Source organism: Cucurbita maxima, unplaced genomic scaffold, assembly GCF_002738345.1.
Source record: "Cucurbita maxima cultivar Rimu unplaced genomic scaffold, Cmax_1.0 Cma_Scf00001, whole genome shotgun sequence".
Taxonomy (NCBI): Eukaryota; Viridiplantae; Streptophyta; class Magnoliopsida; order Cucurbitales; family Cucurbitaceae; genus Cucurbita; species Cucurbita maxima.
In genome coordinates, this window is record NW_019272017.1 from 8,180,326 (window position 1) to 8,191,329 (window position 11,004).

Here is an 11,004-nt window from a genome sequence, read left to right on the forward strand (position 1 = left end):
TAATTCTCATCGGAGGAATGAACTTAAAAATCCTTGTGGTAAAAGAAAACTGAAGTTAGAGAGAAGTTCAGTGCACTCAACACTAAACACACTACTACCAATGGAAATTCCTCTAGACAGAATTTCAGTTCAATTAGCACCAAGTTACACTACATCAGAGGGAACAAGCTTTTCCAAACTGATTCAGTGAAGTTATTCAACGAGTCTAGATTCGTATGTTATTTAAGGACTAAGAACACTTGATAAGAAAACGAGAAAACCATATCATACCTTAACATACGCGTCTAAACATCGGCAACTCGTGTCCACAAAATAACTTAGGATCAAACGGTTTGGCAATATCTGCCCTTTTGTACACAGGTTCCATTGGATCCATCAAAACTAGCTACAAAAACAAGATGTAGGATGGTGAATTCAACGAGGACCAATGTCCATAGATGGAGAGAGAGAATAATGAAAAGCAACAAACATTCGCATCACCCACCCACTTCTGAGAAACACTCCGAGGACATATCAATACCGTCATCACAAAGCCACGCCAACACTTGCAGAGTTAGAGTTAGAGTTGGGAGCGCCTTGGGCTGAACCATGACTGTTGTAAGATTGGCCACCGCCCCTCCCACCTCTTCCTCGACCATTGTAGTAGTTCCTCTGATAATAGTTTCCTGACTGGTCATAATATCGGCTGCGTCCATTCTGGTAGGATCCTCCTCCCCTTCCATCGCCTCGACCTCCACGACCATTAGAATATCCTCTTCGGCCACCAACTCCACGGCCACCTCTTTGGTTCATATAGCCCCTTCGAGGAACATACTGCTGATCTTTTGCATCTCCGTCCGCATGTTTCTGCTCAAATTCTTCTTCTGGTCTCACTTCTTGCTGTGTGACGAGTTCAGAAGAATTTCCAGTTTCTTGCACATCCTGCAAAGCAGAAGTCTCCATATTCAAATAAAGACACCCAAAAAGTACAATAAAACAAGGGGTCGGCTATATAGAGAATGAAGTACTACAGAAAGATTAACAAAACTGGGGCATACCCGGGGCATCTCGTCAACAGAACCAGGTTGACCATCACTGATATCATCTCCTTGCAAGTCTCCCACATCAACATCCTACAAATTAAGGAGTTATACAATATTATTTTCAAATTTTGTAACAGTAACACAAATAAACAAAAAAATTGAAGGTAAAAAAAACTTCAATAATAATTTCAAACAACTGAACCCTAGGTTTGAGGTACTTCATCAATTGCTCATTGCTATAAAGCAGCAAACTCAACCACTAATAAATCAAATTACTCCATTACTTAAGCAACTTAAGAATTCAGATGAGAAAAGTTGGCAGAAAAGAATGAATCCAGAGGAGAGACATTGTGACAATCTTTTTCCCAAGGCTATTGACAAAATAAAGATGTACTTTTGAATCGGTAGTTTTCCGACAAAGCCAAGCATGTAATTTTCTATGATCAAACAAGGGATAAAAAAAAAACTCAAATCCCAGAGGAAAAGGAGAAGGCTAAACTACGGTCTCTCTTCTTTCCTATCCAGAAAGAACATTAACCCCCACCCAATGATTTAATGCTGAAGGCATCCTACAGGGATTGCGATTAACAAACGGAAACAAAACATCGTACTATTTCCTTGGGAAAAGTTTCAATAGCATTTATGAAGATGGTTGAACACTCAGCACAATGCAACAAGCTAAAACAGTTGAGTGGTCTAATACAAACAACAAAAAAAGACAAAAGAAAAAAAGATTCCTCAGAACACTTAATGTATAAGATTTAGGCATCTGATGTCTATATATTTTCATTGATTTGGTAAGAAATTATAATACAAAATCAACATTCCCCTATACTTGAAACATTTTTTAAGGAGAAACGTTGATTTTTTTTTTTTTTTTTTTCATTTCATTGATAGAACGGAAATCCTGAGATAGAAAAACGTTGTTATTGCAAAATCTCAAAATAAGGCAAGCTAGTTAATATATTTAGAGCTTATAAAAATGCAATATATGAAGCATCAACCACAAAAGTAACTTTTCTTATATCCAAAAAAATTAAATAGAAGTTAACAGAAGGGCTGGCTTTTATACCAGCTCCTAACAACCTTCAACGGTCAAAAGAATAGGAAAAACAAGTTACTAAATTACAAATGACAACGAATTGCCAACCAACTAATGGATAACCTAACTTCCTAAAACCTACTTATACAATAATACAACATCACATCCTTCCACCACTATCCTTTTTTCTTCTTAATGATCCAGTTAATCATCTCAAAACATAGACTCAAGCTACAGCTAACTGCATTCAGCCATAGAATTTCTTGCTTTTCTTTGAACTTATGGCCACTGAATAATTGTATAATGTGTCAGCCAAACACCCAATAAATTTGAAATTGTGAACATCCTATATGTAGCATATGTTTATTTTCACCCTGATGTATGAATGTTTTTTCAATTTAGTTTTCAATTAAAACTTCAACATTAGTGAATGCAAAAATCAATTGATGTAAAGTTTACATGGTATGATATTTGGTGAGTTTAAGCAAACTTAAAGTAAGAATTAGGCCACTTAAGGGAGGAAAGTTTCTAATTTTTTCTCCAAATGTCTAAGTTTGCATAATCATTCTTCTCTTAGTCTTAGGTTGCCTAGTTCTTCCTTAAAATTTCTAACAACTCACTAGATATCATTTACAGTAAATTTATTATCAACCAAATTTTAACATCCACCAAAGAGAAGGGTAATGATTGAAAAACATTAAAACATACGTGACCAAATTTATTAGTTTTTTTTTTTAATGTAAAAAAAGAACTAATAAATTTTGTCTGCATAATCAATCTTCCCTTAGTCTTAGGTGGCCTAATTCTTCCTTTAAATTTCTAACAACTCGCTAAATATGATATCATGTAAATTTATTAGCAACCAAAATATCCACCAAAGAGAAGGGTAATGATTGAAAAACATTAAAACATAAGTGAATTTATTAGTTTCTTTAAATAAAAAAAGCAACAAGAACTCAAACATTAGGGACTAAGACATATATTTAACATTTATTTTAATAAGAAACAATATGAAATTTTGAAGGATGGGCAGAATACCATAAGCCAGGCTAAAATACAAAGGAGATGTAAAAGGCTCTTCCAATTGCCTAAAATAGTGCTTAAGCTACAAAGTTCTAAAATGGAAGCAAACGAGAGTTTAAGCCAAAAAGGAGCCACAAATGGTAATAAATCTATAACCCAACTAAACAACTTATTCTTGTTGTTGAAGATTCTATTGTACCTCTTTACCGACAAATCTCTTAAACTGAAGGGTCCAACTTCTGCAAAAATCATGTGTTAGCCTATTGTTGTCTTTCGGGAAGGCCATGTGCCAATTGAAGGTGGAGTATAAAGTTAAAGAAACCACCAGTAAATGAGCAAGCAAGGGCCGACTTTGAGTTTCTGATCTTTCTTGCAAAGACTGAACCGCCCTAAGGAAAAAGCACAAAGACAGGGAGCTGTGGCTGACTAAATCTTTAAGGAGGAAGCCTACAGCCAAGCTGCCACGGGGATCTGAATGCTGAGTCCAATGATCAAATGTGGTTGTTTGGCCAGAAATAAAAAAGAAAGCGAGATAGGAAGGCGAATTCAACAAATTCATCTTCCTTAAAGTTTCTTCTTATGCCTAGATTTCTAAGAGTTGATTAGAGGACTACAAATATCTAGGATAAGGAGGCTCTATAATTGAATATTGAGAAGAATTAAGGAAGATCTCAAAAAGCAAGCATTGGCCTCGCTCAAGCACAAATTTTCCCAAGCATAGGTACAAGACCTTTAGATCACTACTGATTAAGCTTTACAACGAATGATTTAACATCAAAATTAATGAGGCCTTTGTGCATGGAAAACACCTTCAAGGGCCTTGTGATGAGCAAGAAATGGAAGTTTAAGAGTGAACAAAAATGAGAAGTGGCTAATTAGGTCTCAATAGCAAATCTCCATAAAGCTTTCTCCTCTAGTAGTTTCTTCAAACTCATAGACATGGCTCAAATCCCTACCCCTTCAAAGGTTTTCCAACATGTGCATAGCTTAGTCATTAAGGCGTTTGACTCATTTCCATGAGGTCAAAAGTTCAAATTCTTACCCTTCACTTTGAAGTAAATCCGAGCAATTTCTTATTTTTAAATTACCAAATACCTCCTCCCATGGTTGATGGTGGTTCTGTTTTCTTCAGCTGATGGGTAACAAATCGGCAAGAATCCTTCTAAGCAGGCTTTGGACAAGACAAGGTCAAATAGCCCATGTCTAAACAAGAAGGAAGTACAAAATAAGGGGAAAAACACATACACTTCCTCCAAAGTCTTTGTTATGTCAACCTCAGTAAGACAGTTATTTGTTTTTCGAGGCAGGAAGAAACAGTCAAGAAGTTAGGTTGATCACTAATCGTTGTCCTTTGTGTCAAAGAAAGCCTTTACTTCTTACTCAAGCTTGTAAACTTTTGCCATCTTTGAGAAAAGATACCATGAAAATCAGCTAATTTGCCAAAATGGTATAAGCTATAAAGCATTGAAAAAGGGACATATTTAGAAAATGCTGGAAGAGTGCAAGGAGGAAGATTAGGAGACTTCAACTAGTATGAAGGGAAGCTCCCACCATAGTAACCAATGTATGTAAAGGTTTCCAAGCTCCACAAATCAACAGAAAGGTTTCTCATCTTGATCAAACTCCTACAGGAAAAGGTCATTCTCTCTTTTTTAAAAGAATTTTCATTCCTATTCTAACTGCAATTTTAAAAGAGAGTTTGATGAAAGGCATTAAGTTAATGAAAAGCACTGCACGACGGATGAAACAAATTGCTTAGAAGAATTACTTGACATTCATTTAAAAGAGATCATGTAACAGATGAATAATATCATATGGTATGAGAATCCAATAATACCGTATGTTGAAACTTTTCATCTGATTCTTCTTCATGGACAGCCACCGGAACCTGGAAATTGGCATAGTTTCCTGCAGCAACAGCAGCTACCTCAACAGGACCTTTTATCTCAGGTGTGGTAGTGAAGTAATCTGACGCCATGATCTTGTGCAGCCTCTCCCTCAAGTTTGCATCTACAAAGTTGTATTACAAGTCAACAGAACATCTAAAAGGAAAGAACGAAATTAAACGAACAAAACTAGCGATAAATAAATCGAGTAGAAATAAGGGAAAAAACAATACAAGTAACGTCCGTGTTGGGCTCAATAGGCTGATCAGCCTTCGTGAGCCAGAGTTTAGCGTGCTCGATGCAACGCTCCAATGCATTCTTATGCGGCAAATTCGAATCTACGGGACGAGAGACCAATAGGCCGCTCATCGTCGATATCAAATCCAAATCCCTCTCGGCAAGAAGATCGGTAGCATCGTCGGTGACATAATCGTAGGTGATGCAGCAACTTCTTTCGTGCGTTCTCGTAAGCATCGTAGAAGTAAAATCGCTTTGAGATTTGACGTCAAACAAAGAGCCAAAATAAAGGAGGTTTAGAAGGTCCTCGACCACAGCGTGTTCGGACTGGTCTTTCTCGCCACTCGGTTTGTCATCCGTAACCTCCGAAGGCGAATCATCGGTTACAACGGGCTGAGAGGAGACACTCGCCTGCTGGCGTTGAACGGCCAAGTTAATTTCCTCAGAGACAGCCGACGATAGCGGTTGACGAAGCTTTTCAAGCTCATCGATGAGAGCGGTGACGGAAGGCTTAGAGCGAAGGACGTCCTCTTGCTCCTTGTTAATGGGCTTTCCCTGAGAAATTGCCTCCTCCATCAGAATGATGCGATTGTGCTTCTTGCGAAGGGCGCGGAGACGCTTGTTGATGAGGCTGAGGACTGGTCCATCGGAAACATCAGAGGAAGCTGCAGCCGCCATTGTTTAGTCCGGCGAAGGCGGTGGTAAAGAGGGCAATCGTCGGAGCACCACCAAGAATCAGTGGTGATGGGAGGGACAGTAGACCGAGGGTTTTGAAAGGTTTCTGTAAGTGTAAAGAGAATGCGATTGGGGAAAGAGGAGGAGGCGGGAGGGATGGAGACTCAATTTAAGAGAGATACAAGAGAGAGGGTTAAGGCCTATCCCTGGGCTCTCTTCGATCCACTACAATTGGGCCAAACTTCTTTTTGTTTTTTTTCTTCCTTTATTATTATTATTGTTATTATTATTCGAAATTCAATATATAATTAAGTAAACCGACCTTTTCTATATAAAATAATAATAATAATAATAACTTACCCATTATCATTTTAATTTCAATTTTTTTTAATTTTAATTTATATATCACTAAATTTATTATTTTAAAGGTCCCGATATTCATTTTATACCAATATACCGTTTAAATTTTTTAAATATTTTTTTCATCGAAAATATTTTAATATAAAATTTGATCCTAAGTCCAACAAATTAGTAAATTTAGTTGTTCATATATATAATTAGGCTCCTGCATGCATGCCATATGACTAAGACTAAAGTCGAGCAGGGCAAGTTGATATCTTTTTCCAACTCAAATTGTTTCAACCACGTAGTACAAAGATCACATTCACGACGAGAACTCTCCAATAACTATAGGAGAAATTTTATGCTCAGGCCTAACTTTGCTACTCAGCTATAGTTTGACGAAATGTGTTGAACAAACTCGACAATTCTCTATTTGAGAGGCATTGTTTGAATTGGGGCATTAAAGTATGTCAAATTTCCCCCAACAGCCAATTTATTTGGAATCAACGCCATCCATGCAACCTTGTCCACATAAACTCTAACAGCTTTCTCGTACCGACAATGACTACCACATAACACCAGCAAAAACCAGTTGAATAAGCAAATATAGCAGTGATTGTCAACTTTCCAACGTGTGTGGCCAAATCAGACTTTCCAAGGCTGACAGTTGATACTGTGTACAATTATGGCCACCAAAGTTTTCGCACAGGTAGCAATGATCGAGAGGAAGGCATTGGCCAATTGTTCTCCTCATTAGCATGATTGAAGGTGCGTGGTCCCGTGCGTGAAAGAAAATGTTATTCAAATTCTCACAAAATATTGTAATTTCTCATGAATTATAAGTCTTCGTTTTGAATCTTCTAATCACTAAAAAAAAGTCATGACTTGGAAATGTAGTAAAAAAAAACAAACTTTTCTTTGCAATTTTAAATAGTTTAGGCTACATGTTTAAAATCATTCAAATTTGACATGATCTATTTTTCTTATGGAGTAATTTGAATCTCAAACAAATCTTTTTAAATGAGATATTCAATCAACAACGTAATTTGAAATGCTCTTACTTAAGATATCAACAATATATTCTGAATCTTATGTTCTAGTGATTTCTTATCAACTACTTCGCTATTAAAAAAATATCTTAAATCAACTACTTCTATAATCTTCGTCCCCTTAATGGACGAAACATGGACTCCAATAATAATTTTGTATAATAATAAGTGGGGTAACGAATTAATTATTAAGTACGAAATTCAGACATCCAGCTTTTTGTCGGAGGCTATTACAAGTTCCAAATCCTGTTGAGAGTCGGATACTTTACCCTTGTAATGGTAATTCTTGGCGCAGTAAATAAAAAAGAAAAAGTTAAAAAAGGCTGTTGCTGCAACAACGTAGTAAAAGTAATCCAGTCTGCCTTTGTTCAGGTCATTGGTCAACCAATCGGGTTTCCCATGAGCGCCGCCGCTGCCGGTGGTTCGATGCACAATTAGGACCATGGCAGTGTTGACATAGCTTGACAAGGCAATGGAGCAGGAGGAGAAAGCGTTGCCCATAGTCCTCATATGCTCTGGAAACTCCTTATTGAAGAACTCGATCTGCCCGATTATATTGAATGCCTCACAAAGCCCCATCAAGAAGAATTGCGGGGTCAGCCAAAACACCGACATTATTGAACCGCCGTTGGGTCCATTCGCCCGGTTTCTTCTCTCTTTCTCCACTATTCCGGCGACGATCATGGACAGAACGGCGAAGATTATCCCGACCGCCATTCGTTGGAGCTCTGTTATGCCGTTTGGGTGTTGGGTGAATTTTCTAAAGGCGGGGACGAGGAATTGGTCGTAGAGGGGGATGAAAAACGTGATTGTGAGGAAGGATATGACGATGATTGAAGCAGGTGGCATTTGGAAGTTGGGTCCCATGTGACGGTCCATTTGCAGAGCCTGGGAGATTGAGAAAGTGGCTTGCTGAATAATTGGAGTCAGGCTCAGGATTCCGGTGACCCAGATGGGTCCAACTCTCACCAAGCATTTCAATTCTTCCACTTGCTGTATGCTGCTTAGATTCCACTTGTTTATCCTTGTTCCATCTGGGTTTAGCTCCTTCTCCACAACTATGGCTGCCTTGGTCAGAAAACTGCAAATTTTTCAAACCCACTAGACTTCATTAACAAATTTTCAAATAAACTAACCACCGAGGTCGTATCCACGATGGTTGGAAGGGAGTTCTATATCGTCTATGTTGCTAATTTAAGGAATCATAGTGGATTTATAAATAAGGAATACTCTCTTTTAGTACGAGACCCTTTTAGTAAAGTCCAGGTGGATATCTATGATTCTTAATATAGTATCAGAGTCATGCTCTTAACTTAATTATGTCAATAGAATCATCGAATGTTGAACAACGAAGTTAGACCCTCAAAAGTGTAATCAAAAGTGACTCAAATGTCGAACAAATGGTGTACGACCTTCGAAGGTGTAGTCAAGAGTGACTCAAATGTTGAATGAAGGGTATAACAACCCTTGAAATGGTAGTCAAAAGTGACTCAAATGTCGAATAAAGAGTGTACTTTATTCGATGACTCCAGTGAAACGAGTCCCACCTCAACTAAGGAGAGATTTTCAAGGGTTTCATAGGCTTCAATATAGTGTACTTTGTTGGAGTGGGAAATTATTGGGAGGAAATATATCTTCATTGGTACGAAATCTTTTGAGGAAGTTTAAAGCAAAGTTGCGAGAGTTTACGCGGGGAGTGTACAATATCATTAAAGTCTTTATTAATTTAAATTTGTATGGAAGAGACCTGAATTGGTTGGTGAGAGGCAGCTTGGAGAGGACAACCGAGGCAGGTTCCAAAGGAGGGTCATAGAAAGCCGTCCGGTCATCTAAAGAAGGAAGCTCAAGGTGGCGCTTCTTGTAGGCTGCAACAGCGACTTGAGCTAACCCTGTAAAGATGCTACCTTCAGGCTTAATGAACACATAAACATGAGTCCCCATGAAGAACAGAACGATGGAACAAAACATAAGCACTGTGGGTATGCCATACCCCAAAACCCAGCTAACAGAATCTTGAATATACACAACGATGGTCAAAGTAAACACCAAAACCACCGAGAAAGTGGCATAGTACCAATTATAAAAACTAGCTATTCCCTTCCTTCCTTTATCGGTGGTGGGGTCAAATTGGTCCACCCCGAACGGAATACTACACGGCCTGATCCCGGCGCTACCAATTGATACCAAACATAGACTCATCACTAAGAACCCCAATTGGGACGCCGTCGGCCCTTCGCAATTCGCTCCGCTGCACGTCGGCGGATGTAGCTGAGGCAGCCACGCCGTCAAAGTCATGGAAGTCATCCCCTGCTCAATGATTATGAATTGATAGATGAAAGAAATAATAAAATATCCCCAACCGAATCTTCAAAAAGATAAACTCCAAAATTTATTATATGAAAATTAGAGAAGGATTACGAGGAAAGAAAAGAAGGAAGCAACGGCGATAGTCCAGTAGCGGCCGGCATAAGCGTCGGAGAGAAAGGCGCCGAGAAGGGGCAGGAAATTGGTGACGCCGGTCCATAGACCCATTAAGCTAGTGGCAGAAACCTGATCCATGTGATACACTTTTGTGAGATACACCATAAAGTTAGCCAATAGCCCCATGGAAGCCAGCCTTTCAAAGGTTTCATTGCCTGCAAGTACACCAAAATATCAGACAATTATCCCATCAAAGAAAAACCCATCGAGTAAAAGAAGGACATAGACTCCGACCGAGTATGTAGGGCATGCTCTTCCATCCTCCGGGCTCTCTTTTAGCTTTGTTCTGCGGGGAAAAACAAAGCTTGGGATTAGCTTTGATTTGGTGCTCGGCGTCCATTGTGTCGCTCTGGTTTGGGCTGTTTTTAATAATGGGGTGTGGCTAAATTTATATAGGAATATAATGATGGCGCTGCAGTCGGCAGTATAGTACATACCGTTTGAAATGAGCATATGAACAAATGCTATAAAAGTAAATTATTAGAATTTTGAAAGTGAAATGTATGAGAAATTTAAAATTTTAATGTCTGGAGGGGAAAATAAAATGGGTATTGATAGAAACAAAGAGAGAAAATGTGGTGTAGGTTTGAGTGAGGAGAAGCCAACTGCGTATGCAACAAGAACAAGCCACCTCCTCGCCATATCACATGAACCATCTATCAAAAATATATATATATATATATATATCTTTATGTTTTCATAGAATTCTCTAATACAAATCTTCATATAATTTGAGAATTATTCATTCAAATTAGTGAAAAAGAAGTTGGGTTAGGTTTTATTATTATTATTATTATTATTTGAGTAAAAAAATCAAACTTAACACAGATTAATAATATTTAACTCTAAATTATGAATATTTATATTTGAATTTTACGAGATTTTAGTTATTAATTTAACCTGAATTATAAATAGTATGATTTTTTAAATAATTCAAAATAAAAAAGAACCTCGTCCAACCCAACTTGAAAATAAAGGGCTAGATTGATTGAGTTGTGAAATTTATCGGTGTTACTTGAATTACCAACCTAACCCATCCAAAATGTCAGGTCGGTCAAAAAAAAAAAAAAACTTTCCAACCCGTCTCAATTTACAAATGATTGATACAAAACGCTAAATATATCTAAAATTTACAAATGTTGATTCACCTTCGTTATTGAACTCTTTTTTCTATACCTTTTGAACTAAATATTAAAGGCATAACTTTAATTTTGAATGCATACTAATTACGATGATTTCGATAATTT

The 11,004-nt window shown here is 37.7% G+C and overlaps 2 protein-coding genes across 3 annotated transcripts; both read right to left on the bottom strand.

Moving 5' to 3' along the window:
• Positions 1 to 221: 221 nt before the first annotated feature.
• Positions 222 to 6,042, bottom strand: LOC111493736. 2 transcript variants are annotated; one of them, XM_023143681.1, is made up of 5 exons: positions 5,207 to 6,042; positions 4,925 to 5,097; positions 1,038 to 1,112; positions 485 to 921; positions 222 to 385 (listed from the first exon to the last, which is right to left on the bottom strand). In XM_023143681.1, the coding sequence occupies exons 1-4, from the start codon at positions 5,886 to 5,888 to the stop codon at positions 526 to 528; spliced, it is 1,326 nt and encodes a 441-aa protein (XP_022999449.1). In that variant the 5' UTR covers positions 5,889 to 6,042; the 3' UTR covers positions 222 to 385; positions 485 to 525. The 2 variants fall into 2 exon arrangements, with proteins under 2 accessions (XP_022999449.1, XP_022999368.1); XM_023143600.1 differs by having other exon boundaries at positions 222 to 921.
• Positions 6,043 to 7,438: 1,396 nt separating this feature from the next.
• Positions 7,439 to 10,172, bottom strand: LOC111493070 (protein NRT1/ PTR FAMILY 2.13-like). Its single transcript, XM_023142708.1, has 4 exons — positions 9,992 to 10,172; positions 9,695 to 9,912; positions 9,024 to 9,583; positions 7,439 to 8,357 (listed from the first exon to the last, which is right to left on the bottom strand). Exons 1-4 carry the CDS (start codon positions 10,095 to 10,097, stop codon positions 7,478 to 7,480), a joined length of 1,764 nt encoding a protein of 587 aa, XP_022998476.1. The 5' UTR covers positions 10,098 to 10,172; the 3' UTR covers positions 7,439 to 7,477.
• Between the last annotated feature and the right edge of the window lie 832 nt (positions 10,173 to 11,004).

Excerpts from the sequence above, each read along its gene's own strand:
- LOC111493070 (XM_023142708.1), bottom strand. The coding sequence starts at position 10,097 with ATGGACGCCGAGCACCAAATCAAAGCTAATCCCAAGCTTTGTTTTTCC. Across the intron at positions 9,584-9,694 it reads CTTCCTTCTTTTCTTTCCTC|GGGATGACTTCCATGACTTT; the intron begins GTAATCCTTCTC and ends ATCATTGAGCAG. Across the intron at positions 8,358-9,023 it reads CCTCTCACCAACCAATTCAG|TTTTCTGACCAAGGCAGCCA; the intron begins GTCTCTTCCATA and ends AAAAATTTGCAG.
- LOC111493736 (XM_023143681.1), bottom strand. The coding sequence starts at position 5,888 with ATGGCGGCTGCAGCTTCCTCTGATGTTTCCGATGGACCAGTCCTCAGC. Across the intron at positions 1,113-4,924 it reads ATGAAAAGTTTCAACATACG|GATGTTGATGTGGGAGACTT; the intron begins GTATTATTGGAT and ends CTTAATTTGTAG. Across the intron at positions 922-1,037 it reads CTGTTGACGAGATGCCCCGG|GATGTGCAAGAAACTGGAAA; the intron begins GTATGCCCCAGT and ends TCTGCTTTGCAG.